General features: G+C 49.3%; 1 protein-coding gene across 2 annotated transcripts in view; it reads left to right on the forward strand.

Moving 5' to 3' along the window:
* The window catches only part of LOC139764997 (uncharacterized), a 220176-nt gene extending 200106 nt beyond the window's left edge, over positions 1–20070 (forward strand). Inside the window, exons 3-4 of one of the 2 annotated variants that reach the window (XR_011716540.1) lie at positions 14169–19090; positions 19153–20070. Coding sequence is in view for 1 of the 2 variants with exons in the window: in XM_071692048.1 (XP_071548149.1) it covers positions 14169–14284 (116 nt within the window). In the remaining variant the exon portion in view is untranslated. Of the gene's footprint in view, positions 1–14168 lie in introns of both variants that reach the window. The other variant, XM_071692048.1, reaches the window with a different exon arrangement.
* The last annotated feature ends 4735 nt before the right edge of the window (positions 20071–24805 follow it).

The raw sequence follows: 24805 nt of genomic DNA on the forward strand, positions 1-24805 counted from the left end.
CAATTCACTCTATTCCTTGCTCGCCTTTCACCCTCCTGTATGTCCAGGCCCGATCGCTCAAAATCTTTTTCAGTCCATCCTTCCACCTCCAATTTGGTCTCCCTCTTCTTGTTCCCTCCACCTCTGACATATACATCATCGATGTCAATCTTTCCTCACTCATTCCCTCCATATGTTCAAACCATTTCAGCACACCCTTTTCTGCTCTGTCAACCATACTCTTTTCATTTCCACACATCTCTCTTACTCTTACTCGATCAAACCACCTCACACCACATATTGTACTCAAACATTTCATTTCCAACACATCCACCCTCCTCCGCACAACCCTATCTATAGCCCATGCTTCGCAACCATATAACATTGTTGGAACCACTATTCCTTCAAACATACCCATTTTTGCTCCCCGAGATAATGTTCTCTCCTTCCATACATTCTTCAACGCTCCCAGAACCTTCGCCCCCTCCCCCACCCTGTAACTCACTTCCGCTTCCATGGTTCCATCCGCTGCTAAATCCACTCCCAGATATCTAAAACACTTCACTTCCTCCATTTTTTCTCCATTCAAACGTACATCCCAATTAACTTGTCCTTCAACCCTTGCTCTTGTTCACATTTACTCTCAACTTTCTCTTTTCACACACACACACACACACACACACACACACACACACACACACACACACACACACACACACACACTCACACTTACACACACACACACACACACACACACACATATATATATATATATATATATATATATATATATATATATATATATATATATATATATATATATATATATATATGGCCGTTGCGACCCTTCTTAGTATTCTATCCTCATCTCATTCAGTCAGGAAAGAAATAGGAACAGAAAGAGTTAGGTTCAAAACAGATAACCCCGACGGGTCTTCTGGTGACCGTCTCACCCCCCTCGTACTCCCTGGGATAATCCCCAAGTGCTCCTGGGTCGCCTCTGATGTTTGTGGTAACCATCGACCATCTGAGACAATAGACTCGGGCAGCTCGACCCGGACCCTTTCAAACCAAGAACTATGTGGGACTTCAGACGTGTCCTTAAGGCATTTGTCCCTTCTGGTGCATCCATTACGGTTGGAATGATGTGATTACACAGACGTCGACGTGTTGTCAATGGACTGAACCAGGGCATGTGAAGCGTCTGGGGGTAAACCATAGAAAGGTCTGTGGGGCCTGGATGTGGAAAGGGAGCTGTGGGTTCGGTGCAGTGATCCACACATTTCATTCTTAAAAATACTGAGTATGTCGCTAATAAAAGTATTCCAATATCTTACAACTGCGTCTTTTACTTGACATGGTCAGTCCATCTTTCCCTGTCGTACTGGACTGCTCGTTCATCTCCTGGTTGAACATTTCAGTAAACGCGCTAACTAGGAATCGTCAGCCAAGCTGACTCTTGGCAGGCACGCGTAACAAGCTAATTATAGTTCGAATGCGTTAGGGAGCTTGCCAAGGGGTGCGTCTGAGTCAGCCACCGTAACAGCGAAGTGGACCAAGCATAATGTCTTCCCTTGCTGGTGTGCTCTCGCTCAGCCAACGTGATAATGTTGTCCACAAACAATGCGGGTGTGAGGTAAACAGTGTTTGTGTGTCAGACAACCAACGTGATTATGTTATTCACAAACAAAGCGGGTGTGAGGTAAACAGTGTTTGTGTGTCAGACAACCAACGTGATAATGTTATCCACAAACAATGCGGGTGTGAGGTAAACAGTGTGTCATACAACCAACGTGATAATGTTATCTGCAAACACTGCTGGTGTGAGGTAAACAATGGCTGTGTGTCATACAGCTGACGTCAGTTACTTTCCTGTACAGCTGATGCTTCGTGGCAACTTAAACTTTATGGACGGTAAACACTAACGACTCTAGTTAACGGTTACTGCTGAACAACATTCTGCTCCACACAACACCACACACCACACTGCACCACACACCACACTGCACCACACACCACACTGCACCATACAGCACAACACATTGCACCACACAACACACTGCACCACACAACATACTGCACCACACACCACACTGCTACCATACAGCACAACACACTGCACCACACACCACACTGCACCATACAGCACAACACACTGCACCACACACCACACTGCACCACACACCACACTGCACCACACAACCACTGCACCACACACCACACTGCACCAACACCACACTACACACACCACACTGCACCACACAACCACACTGCACCACACAACCACACTGACACCACACACACACCAACTGCACCAACACCACACTGCACCACACACACACTGCACCACACACCACACTGACCACACAACACTGCACCACACAACACACTGCACCACACAACACACTGCACCACACAACACACTGCACCACACACCACACAACACACTGACACACAACACACTGCACACAACACACTGCACACACAACACACTGCACCACACACCACACTGCACACCAACACACTGCACCAACACACACTGCACACACAACACACTGTCACACCACACTGCCCACACTGCACACAACACTTCCACACACACTGCACCACACAACACACTGCACCACACAACACACTGCACCACACACCACACTTCCACAACTGCAACACACCACACTGCACCAACTACACTGCACCACACACACACTGCACCACACAACACACTGCACCACACACCACACTGCACCCACAACCAGCACAACACACCTGACACAACCACACTGACCACACACACACTGCACCACACAACACATGACCACACACACCTGCACCACACACCACACTGCACCACACAACACACTGCACCACACACACACTGCACCAACACCACACAACACACTGCACCACACAACACACTGCACCACACACCACACAACACACTGCACCACACACCACACTGTACCACACAACACACTGCACCACACACCACTGCACCACACACCACACTGCACCACACAACGCACTGCACCACACACCACACTGCACCACACACCACACTGTACCACACAACACACTGCACCACACACCACACTGCACCACACACCACACTGCACCACACAACACACTGCACCACACACCACACAACACACTGCACCACACAACACACTGCACCACACAACAGACTGCACCACACACCACACAACACACTGTACCACACAACACACTGCACCACACAACACACTGCACCACACAACAGACTGCACCACACACCACACAACACACTGCACCACACACCACACTGCACCACACCACACTGTACCACACACCACACTGCACCACACACCACACTGTACCACACACCACACTGCACCACACACCACACAACACACTGCACCACACAACACCACCTGCACCAACCACACCACACTGCACCACACACACCACACTGCACCACACACCACACTGCACCACACACCACACTGCACCACAAACCACACTGCACCACAAACCACACTGCACCACACAACACACTGCACCCACACCACACTGCACCACACACCACACTGCACCACACACACCAACACCTGCAACCACACACACACACTGCACCACACAACACACTGCACCACACACACACACTGCACCACACACCACACTGCACCACACAACACACTGCACCACACAACACACTGCACCACACACCACACTGCACCACACACCACACTGCACCACACAACACACTGCACCACACACCACACTGCACCACACAACACACTGCACCACACACCACACTGCACCAAACACCACACTGCACCACACAACACACTGCACCACACAAACACTGCACCACACAACACACTGCACCACACACACACACTGCACCACACAACACACTGCACCACACACCACACTGCACCACACAACACACTGCACCACACACCACACTGCACCACACAACACACTGCACCACACACCACACTGCACCACACAACACACTGCACCACACACCACACACACACTGACCACCACACTGCACCACACAACACACTGCACCACACAACACACTGCACCACACAACACACTGCACCACACAACACACTGCACCACACACCACACTGCACCACACAACACACTGCACCACACAACACACTGCACCACACACCACACTGCACCACACAACACACTGCACCACACACCACACTGCACCACACAACACACTGCACCACACACCACACTCACCACAACACACTGCACCACACAACACACTGCACCACACACCACACTGCACCACACAACACACTGCACCACACAACACACTGCACCACACAACACACTGCACCACACCACACAACACACTGCACCACACAACACACTGCACCACACAACACACTGCACCACACACCACACTGCACCACACACCACACTGCACCACACAACACACTGCACCACACACCACACTGTACCACACACCACACTGCACCACACAACACAGCTGACACACACACCACACACACACTGCACCACACAACACACTGCACCACCACAACACACTGTACCACACACACACTGCACCACACAAACACACTGCACCACACACACACGCACCACACACCACACTGCACCACAACAACACACTGTACCACACACACACTGCACCACACAACACACTGCACCACACTCAAACACACTGCACCACACAACACACTGTACCACACACCACACTGCACCACACAACACACTGCACCACACACCACACAACACACTGCACCACACACCACACAACACACTCCACCACACACCACACAACACACTGTACCACACACCACACTGCACCACACAACACACTGCACCACACAACACACTGCACCACACACCACACCGCACCACACAACACTCTACATCACACAACACACTGCACCACACAACACACTGCACCACACAACACTCTACATCACACAACACACTGCACCACACAACACACTGCACCACACACCACACTGCACCACACAACACACTGCACCACACAACACACTGCACCACACAACACACTGCACCACACACCACAACTGCACCACACAACACACTGCACCACACACATGCACCACACACCACACTGCACCACACAACACACTGCACCACACACCACACTGCACCACACACCACACTGCACCACACACCACACTGCAGCACACTGCACCACACACCACACTGCACCACACACACACTGCACCAACACACCACACTGCACCACACACACTGCACCACACACACACACTGCACCACACACCACCACACACTGCACCACACAACACACTGCACCACACACCACATGCACCACACACCACACACTGCACCACACAACACACTGCACCACACACCACACACCACACTGCACCACACACCACACTGCACCACACACCACACTGCACCACACACACAACACACTGCACCACACACCACACTGCACCACACACCACACTGCACCACACACCACACTGCACCACACAACACACTGCACCACACTGCACCACACACCACACTGCACCACACACCACACTGCACCACACAACACACTGCACCACACACCACATTGCACCACACAACACACTGCACCACACAACACACTGCACCACACAACACACTGCACCACACACCACACACCACACTGCACCACACACCACACTGCACCACACACCACACTGCACCACACAACACACTGCACCACACTGCACCACACACCACACTGCACCACACACCACACTGCACCACACACCACACTGCACCACACAGCACACTGCACCACACACCACACACCACACTGCACCACACACCACACTGCACCACACACCACACTGCACCACACACCACACTGCACCACACACCACACTGCACCACACAACACACTGCACCACACAACACACTGCACCACACTGCACCACACACCACACACCACACTGCACCACACACCACACTGCACCACACACCACACTGCACCACACAACACACTGCACCACACTGCACCACACACCACACACCACACTGCACCACACACCACACTGCACCACACACCACACTGCAACACACACCACATCACACCACACACCACACCACAGTGCACACTGCACCACACAACACACTGCACCACACAACACACTGCACCACACACCACATTGCACCACACAACACACTGCACCACACAACACACTGCACCACACAACACACTGCACCACACACCACACTGCACCACACACCACACTGCACCACACAACACACTGCACCACGCACCACACTGCACCACACAACACACTGTACCACACAACACACTGCACTACACAACACTCCACACACCACAACACATAACATACCATATATCACACAACATATCACACCACACAACACACCACACAACACACCACACACCGTACCACACATAACAACATACAACATACCGCACATCACAACACACACCATACAACACATCATAACACAACACACCCATCGTCCCAGTGTGTCATGATCCTAATTTAAGAAAACCTTTCAAGAGACTGAATGTCTGCTGGCAAACATTTGAACTGCATTGAAATATTTTGATAAGGAAATATTCAGCCAGTTGTTCACTTCATACATAAGGCCAAGATTAGAAAATGCTTCTCAAATTTGTTCACTGCAGCTAAAGAAGCACAAAGGGCTGATAGGCAAAGGATAAGTTACTAGAATTAAGAAAGAGGAGTTACAGAGAAAGACGAGTGGCCTTAGATTTGCCCTTCGTAGTGGAAAGAAGAGTGAGGCGTGACTTGATCACAACCTTTGAATTATGAAAAAGGATCGGTGACGTGAACATTGCACAGTTCTTCGAAAGATGTAGGGTGAGAACAACCAAAGGACATAACATTGAATTTAGTAAAAAAAAAAAAAAGAAATTGTGAACAACATATAAGGAAGTATTTCTATGGTATAAGAGAGGTAGATGAATCGAGTGGACCGAATGAAGAAATAATGAGATCTTATAGGAGTTTCAAAAGTTGTGTGATTGTAATTTAGGTTCAAGATATAGGAATTCCTCGAATTTTACAACCCCCTCCACGTACTGTCCTAGTTGGTAAATACAACACTTCACAAAATAAACTATACAACACAGTTCATCACAACGCACCACACGTCACAAAAACACACTTCCACACATCACACACCACACCACACGAAACACGCCACACCACGCAACACAATACGGGAAACACGCTCACCTTACTACACACGCATCACAACAGAACATACAACACATGTAAGGTAGTGTGTTTTGAGCTAAAGTTGATGGAAACTGAAGTACACTGTGAGTGAGCCAGTCAGTGTGGGTTACACTGACGAAGACACAGGCCTGCTGGACACTTAGCTGTGTTGTGGAAGCGCCCCCCGGCCTGCGTGGAGTGGGTGTAGGAGTGGAGAAGCTAGCTGGAATGTACTTTGTGCTGAGGGAACCACCTGGCGTGGAGTGATGTCGAGTAAGCTGGTTAGGGGCCATGACCGAGCCATGTACGGGCCAAGTCGCTAGCTCCCCCAGGAGCAAGCAAGCTGTATAGACACATCTGGTTGACCCTCTGAGCCATGTACTCCGCCTGAGCCTGGCTGATCGACTGATCCAAGTATATATGGACGACCAGGTCAGGTCGCGAGTCCGGGCTTTGGGAGTTATACAGTTTTATCCTACGGCGCAGGTGCCAAGAATGGTAGGAATTCTGATGTTATGGTCGAAGGTGGCTGCCCTGGTCAAAAGTAGGACGTCTCAGTCAGTCTGAGGTCACGTCTGAGTGAGGAGGCGAATTTCAACATCATGAGAGAGACGTGCGATTTCCTTTTTTTTTTTTTTTTTTCTCTTTCTACCATTAGAGAGGTCTTCACTGAGATGTTGCCAGAACTCGGTCCCACCCACAAGGCGACGTCATGAGCACAGCTGTGAGAGAGGCCTTATATCGTTTTTAATTGGCCGCACACTGGTCCCGCTAATACACCACGCAGTATACCACACTATACTGCTAATACACCACACAGTATACCACACTATACTGCTAATACACCACACAGTATACCACACTATACCGCTAATACACCACACAATATACCGCTAAAAGCACCACACGACACCACAAGACACACTCCACCACACAACACAATACTCCACGCCACCACGCAACATACCACTACGCCACAGAACACAACACACACATCACATACCCCATTTCACAATACAACACACACACACACACACACACACACACACACACACACACACACACACACACACACACACACACACACACACACACAAACAACAACAACAACAACAACAACAACAACAACAACAACGACAACAACCCCATTCGACATATCACAATTCACCTCTGAAACACTTTACAACATGCGATATGAAACACATGCCACGCGAGACAACACACCACAGTGTACGACACATGACACCCAGCGCCCTGCCACATTATTGCCAGTACTTCAGGACCCGCGAAAAATTCTTCACTTACACGCATTTCTCTTTGACACAGTGGTATATGTATGTCTCTGTCTTTACCACACTAATCATGAATTTCTGTTATCTTTGACTACCACAAACAGCCTAGTTAGGACCCACTATACAACACGTTGGTGTCTGCATTCCTCTCCACTCCTCGGTACACCTGATAAAACTCCAGTGTTTGGTCCACTCCCGTCGCTCTTGAGCTTGCACAAATCACCATCACAGACAGATGGATTATTTCTGTGTCGTCACTACCTCTGATACCAGAATATGATCATCTTGGCTCTGAAACCACGTAAGTCTGCCAAAACTTGCACTTGTTAAAAGGAAAAATGTTGAACACAACATTGGGATGTTAATTAAAGGTCTTAAAACTGTAACTAGTAAGAAATTAATATATATATATATACTATATATATATACTATATATATATATATATATATATATATATATATATATATATATATATATATATATATATATATATATATATATATTATATATGCGTGTGTGGACGTGTATGTATATACATGTGTATGTGGGTGGGTTGGGCCATTCTTTCGTCTGTTTCCTTGCGCTACCTCGCTAACGCGGGAGACAGCAACAGAGCAAAATGAATAAATAAATGATATATATATATATATATATATATATATATATATATATATATATATATATATATATATATATATATATATATATATATGAGGTAAGTAGATGAAGGCACACTCCAATACTCCATACTGTATTGCAATGCAATGTGTCAAGTAAATTATGTATATAGAAGAGCAGCGAGACCAGCAGACCACAACATGTTGTCAAAGCTAAATCACAGATCTATCTAGGCTGTGGATGCTATTGGCGATCTGGACACACACACACACACACACACACACACACACACACACACACACACACCTACAACACTCTTGAATTGTGAAGGAAATAGAACTTTTTCGAAGATAGTTCTAAAAGAACCTTGAAAGAGAGAGATACCTTAAGATCTGAGACTATCCATTTCTTCCATATAGTCAGGTATCGAAGACTTTAAACTTATGTGTGATGAAACAATTTTGGTAACAATTTATATGATTGGTTTTTACCGTCTGACAGAAAACATTCGTGACCTTTGCGTGCTAGAGTTCATAACGTGAGCAGGGTCGTCACAATGAACTACCAGCTATCACATAGTGTCAATGTTTAATCTACCCAGATAAATCTCTTCGGCAAAATGAGAAAATGGTTGGACAGACATTTTGCCTGGGTTTTTCGTGCACTGTGTCAGTTGTGTCTGTTCACGTATTCAGTTACGTTCACACAGGTAACCCGTTACGTTCGGTCAGATCTATATAACTTCTTTTAGTATAACTATTTTCTATATGGAGTTACGTTCAATGAAATGTTTTTTTTTATGGTCGTCCAGTTACATCCCCGTTCATTCGGGTATAGTTACGTTCTTTTAGGTATAGTGTTACGCTTCTCCGATTACATTGACGCTCATACTGGCCAAGATTACATTGACGCTCATGCTGGCCCAGATTACATTGACGCTCATACTGGCCAAGATTACATTGACTCTCATGCTGGCCAAGATTACACTGACGTTCATGCTGGCCAAGATTACATTGACGCTCATGCTGTCTAGGATTACATTGACGCTCATGCTGGCCAAGATTACATTGACGTTCATGCTGGCCAAGATTACACTGACGTTTATGCTGGCCAAGATTACATTGACGCTCATGCTGGCCAAGATTACATTGACGTTCATGCTGGCCAAGATTACATTGACGTTCATGCTGGCCAATATAACATTGACACTCATGCTGTCTAGGATTACATGGACGCTCATGCTGGCCCAGATTACATTGACGCTCATGCTGGCTCACATTACATTGACGCTCATACTAGCCAGATCAGGTAAGTGTGAGTGGATTATCGTTCTTATGTTCTGGTCTAAAAGATCGAGCAACAGACCCTTACCATCTGGGACCTTACGGCCAAAGCACTCACCCTTACGTTCTAAGACTTTAGGGACAAAGCCACAGACCTTTTTATGTCCTTAGGACCTTAGGGCAAACCCCCCAGACCTTAATGTCCCTAAGAATACGATGGTTACATTAAGAATCACCCTGAGTGATGCAAGCGTAGCAAGTTCGACCCCCCAGACGTATGCCACTATCTGTATTAGGTTTAGCTTCGGTCATTCAGTGATATATATACAATGAATAATCTATACCTCAGATGACCTGATGTCCTCCCTAAACCTCAGGGTAACATTTTAGACAACAAAACACACGCCCAGTCTGCCACGGGCATAGAAATAAAGCGCCAAAAATACGGAACTAGCAAATCAAACGCACAGTTGTGTAAAACCTGTGCTATACATCTGAACGCTCGGTAAAACCTACGCCATACATCTGAAAGCTCGGTAAAACCTATGCTATACATCTGAACGCTCTGTAAAACCGCCATCATACATCTGAACGCTCGGTAAAACCTGTGCCATACATCTGAACGCTCGGTAAAACCTATGCTATACATCTGAACGCTCTGTAAAACCTACGCCATACATCTGAACGCTCGGTAAAACCTATGCTATACATCTGAACGCTCTGTAAAACCTACGCCATACATCTGAACGCTCGGTAAAACCTATGCTATACATCTGAACGCTCTGTAAAACCTACGCCATACATCTGAACGCTCTGTAAAACCTACGCCATACATCTGAACGCTCTGTAAAACCTACGCCATACATCTGAACGCTCTGTAAAACCTACGCCATACATCTGAACGCTCGGTAAAACCTACGCCATACATCTGAACGCTCTGTAAAACCTACGCCATACATCTGAACGCTCGGTAAAACCTACGCCATACATCTGAACGCTCGGTAAAACCTACGCCATACATCTAAACGCTCTGTAAAACCTATGCCATACATCTGAACGCTCTGCAAAACCTATGCCATACATCTAAACGCTCGGTAAAACCTACGCCATACATCTGAACGCTCTGTAAAACCTACGCCATACATCTGAACGCTCTGTAAAACCTACGCCATACATCTGAACGCTCGGTAAATTTACACCTGTGCCATACATCTGAACGCTCCGTAAAACCTATGCCATACATCTGAACGCTCGGTAAAACCTGTGCCATACATCTGAACGCTCCGTAAAACCTATGCCATACATCTGAACGCTAGGTAAAACCTACGCCATACATCTGAACGCTATGTAAAACCTATGCCATACATCTGAACGCTCTGTAAAACCTACGCCATACATCTGAACGCTATGTAAAACCTATGCCATACATCTGAACGCTCTGTAAAACCTACGCCATACATCTGAGCGCTCTGTAAAACCTGTGCCATACATCTGAACGCTCTGTAAAACCTACGCCATACATCTGAACGCTCTGTAAAACCTATGCCATACGACTGAACGCTCGGTAAAACCTACGCCATACATCTGAACGCTCTGTAAAACCTGTACCATACATCTAAACGCTCTGTAAAACCTATGCCATACATCTGAACGCTCTGTAAAACCTATGCCATACATCTGAACGTTCTGTAAAACCTACTCCATACATCTGAACGCTCGGTAAAACCTAAGCCATACATCTGAACGCTCTGTAAAACCTATGCCATACATCTGAACGCTCGGTAAAACCTACGCCATACATCTGAACGCTCTGTAAAACCTACGCCATACATCTGAACGCTATGTAAAACCTACGCCATACATCTGAACGCTCTGTAAAACCTACGCCATACATCTGAACGCTCGGTAAAACCTACGCCATACATCTGAACGCTCTGTAAAACCTACGCCATACATCTGAACGCTCTGTAAAACCTATGCCATACATCTGAACGCTCGGTAAAACCTACGCCATACATCTGAACGCTATGTAAATATTCTCGGCTTCTCCACTGTTCCCGCTCCCCAGGTCCAACCCCTTCCTCTTCCTCCTCCTTCCTCTTCCTCCTCCTCCTCCTCCTCCTCCTCCTCCTCCTCCTCCTTCCCCTCCACCCACGCCCCAGAACAAGTCGGCAGGTGGCTGGCTGCCACACCACCTGTGCCTTACCCTTGCCAACCACCTGTCGTACCAGTGATAAAACACTGGAAATTAAGCTTGGAGGAGCCTACTGGTCCACGTCTGGGCTTAACGTTGCCTGCCATATGGCATCTTCATGATACCGTGACCCTTATTCTTCTGTTTCACTTATCCTTGTTTATCATCTCTCCCGTCCACCCGCTCCTTCTCCTGCACCGTCTCTCCCAACCACCTCCTGTCATGCACCGTCTATCCCCACTACCTCCTGCCATGCACCGTCTCCTGTCCATTCCCTGTCATTCACCGTCTCCTGTCCATTCCCTGTCATTCACCGTCTCTCCCAACCACCTCCTGTCATGCACCGTCTATCCTCCACTACCTCCTGTCATGCACCGTCTCCTGTCCGTTCCCTGTCATGCACCGTCTCCTGTCCGTTCCCTGTCATTCACCGTCTCTCCCGTCCACCCCGTCCTCCACCATCTCTCTGGCCCCCAGTCAGTTACCTCAGCAGTCGTCGCTGTTGATCTGTACAGGTAAAGTTTTCATCCGTTGTTGCTCCCTGCCACCGACCAGCGCCTAGGGGGAGGCAGGTTTGCACCACCATACACACCATCACACAGGGTCGTGGCTATGTGTACTGACGGAGGAAATGTTTACACTGGACAATCAGAGCAGTGTAGTTCCTGGGTGTTTTAAGATCTTGTACGTAAATACGTGAGGTGTACATTTACTTGTCTAAGGTGATCTTAAATGAACTTAGTTTACGTCTAATCTTCCTAAACAACCATGAATGTCATGATAATCTATCGTAGTTTAAAGTCTTCATTAGTCACTAGTTCCGTACTTGGTCGCTGTTTCCTGCGTTTGCGAGGCAGCGTTAGTGCTGTTTCCTGGTGCTGATTGCAAACACAGGGAACACGACGATCAATGAAAAAAAAAAAAAAATCATTCATAAGAGCGCTCTACTGTTAACAGATCATTTTATCATTTTTTTTTTCCAGAAAACAAATGTTTCAGGTATTACAAACCCTAATTTTGGTTCAGATTTACAAGCCTATCTGAAAACGTAAGTTCACTCTATCATGTCCACTTTAGCTATCCTCATATACCCGACCCCCAGATGACAATCTACCATTTCATATTCTCTAGCTTGTATTTGTCCTTGTTCATGTAAATATGATAAAGTATGCCTTCCTTATTATGGGATATATTAGAATACTTCTAAGGCTATCAACATCTAAGTGCCCCCGAATTTCTTAACGGTGTTATTAAAGAGCTGGTCTGGTTGGGGCAGCGTTGACAACAAAGCCTAGCCATGTCGGCAGTGTACAGCAGAAGGGATCACAAGGTTTACAAATATACAGAGGTCATTTGAGAAGTCCAGGGAAAAAGAGAGAACAATAATCAGTTTTAGAGTTGGTATTACATTACTGCAGTGTTGACACATATCGTCAGGGAACATTAGTACAATTAAATATATGAGATTATTAGTATGTTGTTTTAGTTGGCCAGAATTTCATTGTTGTACTAATTTGTGTCTCCTCCTCCGCCCCATACACGTAACGTCTGACTGATTCTGTGCCTTCCTTGCAGTGAGGAAGGAGAACGAAGAGATCCTGCGGGAGCTGCAGGAAGCCTCGTCAGGAGTGAACATCGTCAACACGACCGTCCCGCCCACCGACCCTTCCCCGGAGCACAGCCGCACCTGAGGCACCACACTCAACGCCTCCTCCCCTCCCCACTCAAGACGCCTCTCTACTGGCTCCACACTCCTCTGTCTTCGTTAGACACTGACCATCGGTAAAGTGACAGCTTCTTCATGGCCTCTTACCTCCTGGAGTGGCATCCTCGCCCACATACCGGGAGGAGGGCGTCCGAAACGAACCGTTACACCACTCCAACTTCTACTCCTCCCGGAACAGCGACTCCCAGCTGACACATCGCTCGTAGCTCCCGACACTTGTCCTTCCCTTGACATCTGGTCCTAAATAAAATCAGTAAATGCATTCCTGTATCTCTTGCAATTAGTAACAACCAGACTCTAGCACACCCACACGGCACAGGTGTAGTATAGACCATGTAGTTGTGTACAGGGAACACCTGCTGCACCTGTAGTGTCCAGAGAACACCTGCTGCTCTTGTGGTGTGTGCCCAGGGCACAGTTGTTGCTCTTGTGGTGTGCCCAGGCAACACCTGCTACTCCTGCAGTGTGTCAAGGGAACACATACTGCTCTTGTGGTGTGTCGAGGGAACATCTGCTGCTCCAGTGGAGTGTTCAGGGAGCAACTGCTGTTCTCGTGTGTCTAGGGAAAAACCTGCTGCCCTTTATTGTCTCCAGGGAACACCTGCCGCTCTAGCAGTGTGGCCTGGGAACACCTGCTGTCCCTGTATTGTCTCTAGGGAACACCTGCTTCTCTTATAGTGTGTTCAGGGAACACCTGCTGCTCCTGTATTGTCTCCAGGGAACACCTGCTTCTCTTATAGTGTGTTCAGGGAACACCTGCTGCTGCTCCTGTCCGTGGCAATAATTCCCCTTGGTAGTGGGAAGAAGCCACGGGGTGGAGTGACCTTGTGTGGGCCTGTGGTCCCCCCTCTGTGGGCTAGCATCTCCCCCGTGGGGTTGCGTCTTCTCCCGAGGGGCAGCACCTGTCACTCAGCTCATATGTCCCTTATTGTTGGCACGGCGTTATTATCAACTGTATATTACTGTATTGAGAGTATCATACAACATGTATCATGTAGGTCATGCGTATAGCTTTAAGTCTGTTGAATATTTGTACTAAAGATCTGCAAACCATGTTTGTTAGGGATGTGAAAGACGATCTTTATTTCTCTGGGTGTCAAACAAAATCAAACATCGTATTGTTTGTGTCTCCAAGTGCCACAATTGTGTGTAATGTTCAATATCAAAGGCAATAACTTGCAGCGCGAAGCGTCGGATCTATTGTTTTAGGGAGGTATATACACTGCAGACGTGTGTATTCTTGTTTATATAGATGTATGTTATTGTTTGCGACGTATGGTATTATTTACAAGGGTAAATATCATAGTTTTCAAGGGTCATCGCCCTGTTTTATGAGTCCTATTGTTTACAGACGTGTAATTTGTTGTTGACACAATTGTGTACTCTTGTTTTCAGAAGTGTGTTATTTAAAGATGTGTGCCCTTGTTTACATCCAAGTACGACAATTTATACAGGAATATGTGTTCGTATTAACCAACATGTCCGTTTTTAGTTGACTGTTCCATACTCTTACTGTAAACCTGTACACTACAACCTACAACTGTATGAATTATTGTTTGAGACACTGTCAGTGTGCTGTTGTTTATGAATTTACGTCTTATGATTTGACTATATTGTATCACATAAAGTTTTAGAACTAGAACATTATATGAGAGTTTTCATGAATTGTTTGTAGCCATCGAGAATGTTGGTAGCTGTCTGTACCATTCACGTGTTCAAAATATACATATGAATATATATATATATATATATATATATATATATATATATATATATATATATATATATATATATATATATATATATATGAAATACGATTACAGAAAACAAAAATGTAATGAATGAAAAATCCTGAGTATCTTGAGTAGCAGGGTCCAGGTGTTGTCAACATTAGACAGCTGACTAGTCAAGGTTCCTAGTGGCGCTAGGTTTAGCTCACTGGCTCCTTCCGTAGTGCTGTAGTGGTTTAAATTCTCGTCCCAGCAGTTATATAGTGTGTCCAGCATAATACATTGACAGGGGAAATACAACAAATCGGTGAGGAAGGGAAAGAATCAGCATGAAGATGACTTAGACCCGGGTGGTGGCGGTGGTAGCTGAGCAGGTTCGACCATCGTCCCAAAAGCCTTGAAGCAGGTACGGGTGTAATGTATATTCATCTGACAGAACAATGATGAGAATAACGAAGGAAGATAGAGCCACATTCCTTGGAGTCTTGATGTCTATTCATGAAAGAATTTAGGATCATCGCACACGAGACCTGCTGGTACCAGTCCCACTTGAGGGGATCGTCTGGGGTCGAAAATTTTTGGACAAATGAAATCGACTCCAAGAAGCGTGGTTTATATATCTATTTATGCTGTTTGTAGTGCGTTATATATATATATATATATATATATATATATATATATATATATATATATATATATATATATATATATATATATGTATATTTATATATGCAGGTGATGAGGTGGTAGAGAAACACAAGGTTAGAGCAGACTTTATTCCCGACGTAGCGACACAAAGTCTTCCTCAAGCAGAATAACATAACAGGGATACATCAAGCATACCTATACACGCCACGTTTCAAATCCGGCTGGCAGGCTCCCCACCAGCTTCGTTCTCGTCCTCTGATTGAGCCGACTGGTGTGTCTCTCTCCCCCAGGTACCCTCATACCCCACTCCCTGGCTGATCACTCGTGCATTGCAAGAGACCCAGTGGACAAAGCCGAACCTTGTATTGGTGGAATCTTCCACTATTATCCGCGGTACTTCTAGTTCTCCCTTTTTCTCTCGTTACAACATTTTGGCTTCGTCCCATCTAGATAGATGCCCCATCTCATCCACGTGTACTACGGGAGAATTTTGTTCTCTGATTTCGTTAAGTCGATTTTGTTTTCTATGAATCCTCTCTAACTCAGGCTCTGTTTCCTGGAAAGGTTTTACGGCAATCATTGTAGGGAATCCTGTACACGATACATGCTCTGCTGCTTGTGTCGTGTTGCCTTCCTCGATCGCCTTCCTCGATCAGGTTTTTGTAACATCACAGACGTTGTCCTGTTCCACGGAAGCGTCTAAGATTTGCCGAGAATTAGCCACGACAAGGAACCTGTTGCTTGTCGGATAATTCACCTCGTGTTTTTATTCTTCCCATTTGCTACCCTTGTCTTTTTCTCTCCCTTATACTCCTCACTTTGTTCTGGAGACTGATGTGTTGACACATGGGGTAGCCTAGCTTGATGAGATACGTTTCAGCCACATGATTTATCTCTTCTACGATAAGAACTGAGTTTGTCTGTTGGCGTTCAGGGACGAAACTTAACCCTCTGCCTCCTCAGTGGTAAACTGTACACTCTCACTCACCTTGTTCAACCTTTTTGATTACGTCTTGCAAGTTAATCTTGCTTTGTACGATCACTACCCCATCTCTGCCCGCGTACTGGCACCATGAGTTGCCTCTGCCCATAATTCTGCTAAAGCTGTCCTTCTCTAGCGATTTCCTTTATACAGTTACGCTAATCTGCTATGTTGTCGCTATTCATCCTCAGTGGGTCTGGTATCCTTCACTGGTTCGAGATCGCCAGCAGGTTTGGTCTCCTCAGCAGATCTGGTGTACTCAGCTGCTTCAACCCTCATCAAGCCACGTTGTTCTCTGTGCCTCCTATCTACTCTACCTTCCACCCCTGTCGAATCCCTTCGTTCATTTTGCCCCCTGTTTACTCCAGCTTCTTCAACCTTGGTCGAGTTTCCTCGTCCTCTGTGTCCCCCTTGTGTACTCCAGCCTCTTCATGCGCTGTCGAACCCCCTCGTCCTCTTGTGGGTCTTTCGTCAACCCGGCTTCTCGTCGGGAGCGTCACTGTTACGTCACTGTGCTGTCGTGTTGGAAATGTAAAGCTTCTCCAACTTTCTTTTGCTCCGTCGTGTTTCGCCGCGGTTCATCAGTTCTACCCATAATGAAAGATTTGTGTCGATCACATAAAGTCATGTCGGCATCGGTCAAATTCACTCACACACACACACACACACATACACACCCACCCACGTCTCATCCTGGTCCAGGAGTGTTGAGATCGGTGGAACATCAATTTCCCAAACATCAGCTGGTGTCACGTACATTAGGTTACGTGTGATGAGGCGTCACAGGAGCCTTCACACGATCAAGCCCTCTCGGTGGCCAAGCTGCTCCCCTGGGGTAAACATCACCCAGAACGGAGTCCAGGCCTGGGGTAGTGGCCTTGGGGGGCCGCGGGCTTGAGTGCTGGGCAAGCGGGGACGGCCTGACTCAGCTAGTGGCTAGTGACGTGGTTGGCCAAGCTGCATGTTGTTGATGTTCTCACTAGCCAACACCTCTGTGGGGGGACCCTGTAGCTGGCAGGGTGCCAGGCGAAGAACTGTAGCTGGCAAGGTACCAGGCGAAGGGTCTCTGGTTGGCAGGGTACCAGGTGAGGAATTGTGGTTGGCAGGGTACCAGGTGAGGTTTTGTGGTTGGCAGGGTACCAGGTGAGGGTCTGTGGCTGGTAGGGTTACCAGGTGAGGACCTGTTGTTGGCAGGGTACCAGGTGAGGACATGTGGTTTGGCAGGGTAACAGGTGAGGGCCTGTTGTTGGCAGGGTACCAGGTGAGGTTTTGTGGTTGGCAGGGTACCAGGTGAGGACCTGTAGTTGGCAGGGTTACCAGGCGAGAGGACCTGTGGTTGACAGGGTATCAAGTGAGGACCTGTAGTTGGCATGGGTTACCAGGCGAGGACCTGTGGTTGACAGGGTGTCAGGTGAGGGGCCTGTAGTTGGCAGGGTTACCAGGCGAGAGGACCTTTAGTTGTCAGGGTATCAGGTGAGGACCTGTAGTTGGCAGGGTTACCAGGCAAGGGGCTGGGGTTGGCCACGACCTGTGGGCCAGCGCTGCACGTCACCATCTCCAGGAACACCCGAGGTTAGGTATCTGGGTTGCGAGGAAAGTTGTGTTCGTCGTGATGAAATATTTTGGGTAATTTTGTTTATTCTGGCTATGTCTACCTGCATCTGGTATGTGTAGTTCGCAAGTTACCTGAGAAATTAGTCATTCACACTACCAATTATAATCATTATTATTATTATCATTATCATTACTGTTGTTATTATTATTATTATTATTATTATTATTATTATTATTATTATTATAATTATTATTACTATTATCATTATCATTATTATTACTTATTATTATGATTATCATTATTACCATTATTATAACTGCTTGAGTGGTATCATTATTATCATTATTATTACCATTACCATAAGTGTGGTTATCATGTATCATTATGATAATCTCTCTAATCTTTTGATTATCATAACTTGTGCTATGATCATTATCACCTTTACGGATATCATAATCATTACCCATGATTTTACGCTTCCTCCCCACCCCAACCACCCCTTCACAACCCCACCCCAACCCCATACAGACGAGTCATTAGTTATTTGTTCACTTTTGTGAAGGTTGTTCAGTGTTATGTTCCCTGGAACTGACCATTATATCTGGGTTACTATAATGTGTATAGGTAAGTCTTCTTACATACAACAGATAAGACGTAGTGATGTGTATGTATACATAGGTCTTCATACACACGGCAGATGGAATGTAATAATGTGTATGTATAGATAGGACTTCATACACACCACAAGGGTTGTAGCGATGTGTATGACACAAAACTGTATAGTGAGTTTGGTATTAAGGAAGTCAGGCGCTTCTGAATAAACAAAAATAGAAGTTTGTCTTGATTATCATTTGTCCTTTATCCTCACAATGCCTCTGTGTGGCGAATGAGGGAGGGTTAAAGACCGACCATGAGGGAGCAGTGAGGTGAAGGTTCCACACACACACCACACCCCACCCCACCACACCACACCACACCACACCACACCACACCACACCCCACCCCACCCCACCACACCACACCACACCACACCCCACCACACCCCACCACACCCCACCCCACAACACCCCACCACACCACACCCCACCCCACCACACCAGACTGGCTCAGGACGCACGCACTGCTCGACCTTTAGTAGCAGCGAGCCTGGCAGACGCTGTGGGGCGCCACACCACCACCCGGGCAACAGGTCGCCCCATGGAATGTCCCAGTAACAACAATAGGAGGAGGAGGAGGAGGAGGAGGCGTCAATCCTGAGTATATGTAACCTCATGTGTTCGAACACCTTACAGAGGAGGTTCCTCCCCAGCCAGCCCAAACACACACACACACACACACACACACACACACTGTGAGGGGACTGTGGCAAGTCTCATCACCAAACCTCACTACCTCCCCAGCCATAATATTAAACACAGATGGTCTGCACGTTAGAAATAATGTCCACCAGTACTGCTACCAGCTGTACGGGCTTTAGTCTCGTCTTAATACACAGGAAGATGAGCAGAACGTTCTCTTGACTGGAAGACCAGAAGTCCAGGTAACCATCTCCCAGTATGATTACTCTCACTCGTCACTGTGCATGGCGGAGATCAAGCTAGGAAATGTAATGCTTTATATGGTTTATGATGACTTATTACCTACTGCTGTGCTGCCACCCGGACAGTGGCCACGTCTGCTGTGCTGCCACCCGGACAGTGGCCACGTCTGCTGTGCTGTCAAACAGACAGTGGCCACGTCTGCTGTGCTGCCACCTGGACAGTGGCCACGTCTGCTGTGCTGCTACCTGGACAGTGGCCACGTCTGCTGTGCTGCTACCTGGACAGTGGCCACGTCTGCTGTGCTGCTGCTTGGACAGTGGCCACGTCTGCTGTGCTGCCACCCAGACAGTGGCCACGTCTTCGTTGCTGCCAAACAGACAGTGGCCACGTCTGCTGTGCTGCCACCCGGACAGTGGCCACGTCTGCTGTGCTGCCACCCGGACAGTGGCCACGTCTGCTGTGCTGCCACCCGGACAGTGGCCACGTCTGCTGTGCTGCCACCCGGACAGTGGCCATGTCTGCTGTGCTGCCACCCGGACAGTGGCCACGTCTGCTGTGCTGCCACCCGGACAGTGGCCACGTCTGCTGTGCTGTCAAACAGACAGTGGCCACGTCTGCTGTGCTGCCACCTGGACAGTGGCCACGTCTGCTGTGCTGCTACCTGGACAGTGGCCACGTCTGCTGTGCTGCTACCTGGACAGTGGCCACGTCTGCTGTGCTGCCACCCAGACAGTGGCCACGTCTGCTGTGCTGCCACCCAGACAGTGGCCACGTCTTCGTTGCTGCCAAACAGACAGTGGCCACGTCTGCTGTGCTGCCACCCGGACAGTGGCCACGTCTGCTGTCTGCCACCCAGACAGTGGCCACGTCTGTTGTGCTGCCACCCAGACAGTGGCCACGTCTGCTGTGCTGCCACCCGGACAATGGCCACGTCTGCTGTGCTGCCACCCAGACAATGGCCACGTCTGCTGTGCTGCCACCTGGACAGTGGCCACGTCTGCTGTGCTGTCACCTGGACAGTGGCCACGTCTGCTGTGCTGCCACCCGGACAGTGGCCACGTCTGCTCTACTGCCACCCGGACAGTGGCCACGTCTGCTGTGCTGCCACCTGGACAGTGGCCACGTCTGCTGTGCTGCCACCCGGACAGTGGCCACGTCTGCTGTGCTGCCACCCGGACAGTGGCCACGTCTGCTGTGCTGCTACCTGGACAGTGGTCACGTCTGTTGTGCTGCCACCTGGACAGTGGCCACGTCTGCTGTGCTGCCACCCAGACAGTGGCCACGTCTGCTGTGCTGCCACCTGGACAGTGGCCACGTCTGCTGTGCTGCCACCCGGACAGTGGCCACGTCTGCTGTGCTGCCACCCGGACAGTGGCCACGTCTGCTCTACTGCCACCTGGACAGTGGCCACGTCTGTTGTGCTGCCACCCAGACAGTGGCCACGTCTGCTGTGCTGCCACCCGGACAGTGGCCACGTCTGTTGTGCTGCCACCCAGACAGTGGCCACGTCTGCTGTGCTGCCACCCGGACAGTGGCCACGTCTGCTGTGCTGCCACCCGGACAGTGGCCATGTCTGCTGTGCTGCCACCCGGACAGTGGCCACGTCTGCTGTGCTGCCACCCGGACAGTGGCCACGTCTGCTGTGCTGTCAACCAGACAGTGGCCACGTCTGCTGTGCTGCCACCTGGACAGTGGCCACGTCTGCTGTGCTGCTACCTGGACAGTGGCCACGTCTGCTGTGCTGCCACCCGGACAGTGGCCACGTCTGCTCTACTGCCACCCGGACAGTGGCCACGTCTGCTGTGCTGCCACCCTGACAGTGGCCACGTCTGCTGTGCTGCCAACAGACAGTGGCCACGTCTGCTGTGCTGCCACCCGGACAGTGGCCACGTCTGCTGTGCTGCTACCCTGGACAGTGGCCACGTCTGTTGTGCTGCCACCTGGACAGTGGCCACGTCTGCTGTGCTGCCACCCAGACAGTGGCCACGTCTGCTGTGCTGCCACCCTGGACAGTGGCCACGTCTGCTGTGCTGCCACCCGGACAGTGGCCACGTCTGCTGTGCTGCCACCCGGACAGTGGCCACGTCTGCTCTACTGCCACCTGGACAGTGGCCACGTCTGTTGTGCTGCCACCCAGACAGTGGCCACGTCTGCTGTGCTGCCACCCGGACAGTGACCACGTCTGTTGTGCTGCCACCCAGACAGTGGCCACGTCTGCTGTGCTGCCACCCGGACAGTGGCCACGTCTGCTGTGCTGCCACCCGGACAGTGGCCACGTCTTCGTTGCTGCCACCCAGACAGTGGCCACGTCTTCTTTGCTGCCAAAGAGACAGTGGCCACGTCTTGTGTGCTACCAGACAGTGGCCACGTCTCTGTGCTGCCACCCAGACAGTGGCCACGTCTGCTGTGCTGCCACCCGGACAGTGGCCACGTCTGCTGTGCTGCCACCTGGACAGTGGCCACGTCTGCTGTGCTGCCACCTGGACAGTGGCCACGTCTGCTGTGCTGCCACCCGGACAGTGGCCACGTCTGCTGTGCTGCCACCCGGACAGTGGCCACGTCTTCGTTGCTGCCACCCAGACAGTGGCCACGTCTTCTTTGCTGCCAAAGAGACAGTGGCCACGTCTTGTGTGCTACCAGACAGTGGCCACGTCTCTGTGCTGCCACCCAGACAGTGGCCACGTCTGCTGTGCTGCCACCCGGACAGTGGCCACGTCTGCTGTGCTGCCACCCAGACAGTGGCCACGTCTGCTGTGCTGCCACCTAGATTAGGTAGTATTCTACACGAGGGATTCCCCTCCATAGCAGTAGGTAGCACCAGAAATTCGCTGACTCTCTCCTTCCTTAAGATCACATAACGTTGATGATCGTCCAGATTGGAGTGACCTGTGCCGGTAACCCAGGCATGTTTATTGTGCAGCCCCCCCACCCGATGCTCATCCTGTGAGCGGTAGCGCAAAAGGGTCACACGGGGTCACCAAAAAAAAGGGTCTTAGTCAGACCCCAGTGGGTGGACGTTACGTAATTTGCTCAGAAACAAAGCCACGGGTCATGGCGCGGTACTTCAGCACCCGCAGTGGGAGCCACACTGGCCATAATGTCAGATGTTGAGGTCCTTGCGTCAACATGTGATGGGTTAGGGGCCTTGCGTCAACATGTGATGGGTTGGGGGCCTTGCGTCAACATGTGATGGGTTGGGGCCTTGCGTCAACATGTGATGGGTTGGGGCCTTGCGTCAACATGTGATGGGTTGGGGGCCTTGCGTCAACATGTGATGGGTTGGGGCCTTGCGTCAACATGTGATGGGTTGGGGGCCTTGCGTCAACATGTGATGGCTTGGGGGCCTTGCGTCAACATGTGATGGGTTGGGGGCCTTGCGTCAACATGTGATGGGTTGGGGGCCTTGCGTCAACATGTGATGGGTTGGGGGCCTTGCGTCAACATGTGATGGGTTGGGGGCCTTGCGTCAACATGTGATGGGTTGGGGGCCTTGCGTCAACATGTGATGGGTTGGGGGCCTTGCGTCAACATGTGATGGGTTGGGGGCCTTGCGTCAACATGTGATGGGTTGGGGGTCTTGCGTCAACATGTGATGGGTTGGGGCCTTGCGTCAACATGTGATGGGTTGGGGGCCTTGCGTCAACATGTGATGGGTTGGGGGCCTTGCGTCAACATGTGATGGGTTGGCTGAGGTGGTCGCACCAGGTCCTCCTGGTCAGTGGCGCCAAACTCCTCCACACCAGGTCCTCCTGGTCAGTGGCGCCAGACTCCTCCACCACCAGGTCCTCCTGGTCAGTGGCGCCAAACTCCTCCACACCAGGTCCTCCTGGTCAGTGGCGCCAGACTCCTCCACCACCAGGTCCTCCTGGTCAGTGGCGCCAGACTCCTCCACACCAGGTCCTCCTGGTCAGTGGCGCCAGACTCCTCCACCACCAGGTCCTCCTGGTCAGTGGCGCCAGGCTCCTCCACCACCAGGTCCTCCTGGTCAGTGGCGCCAGACTCCTCCACCACCAGGTCCCCCTGGTCAGTG

The sequence above is a fragment of the Panulirus ornatus genome, chromosome 52 (genome assembly GCF_036320965.1).
Source record: "Panulirus ornatus isolate Po-2019 chromosome 52, ASM3632096v1, whole genome shotgun sequence".
Taxonomy (NCBI): Eukaryota; Metazoa; Arthropoda; class Malacostraca; order Decapoda; family Palinuridae; genus Panulirus; species Panulirus ornatus.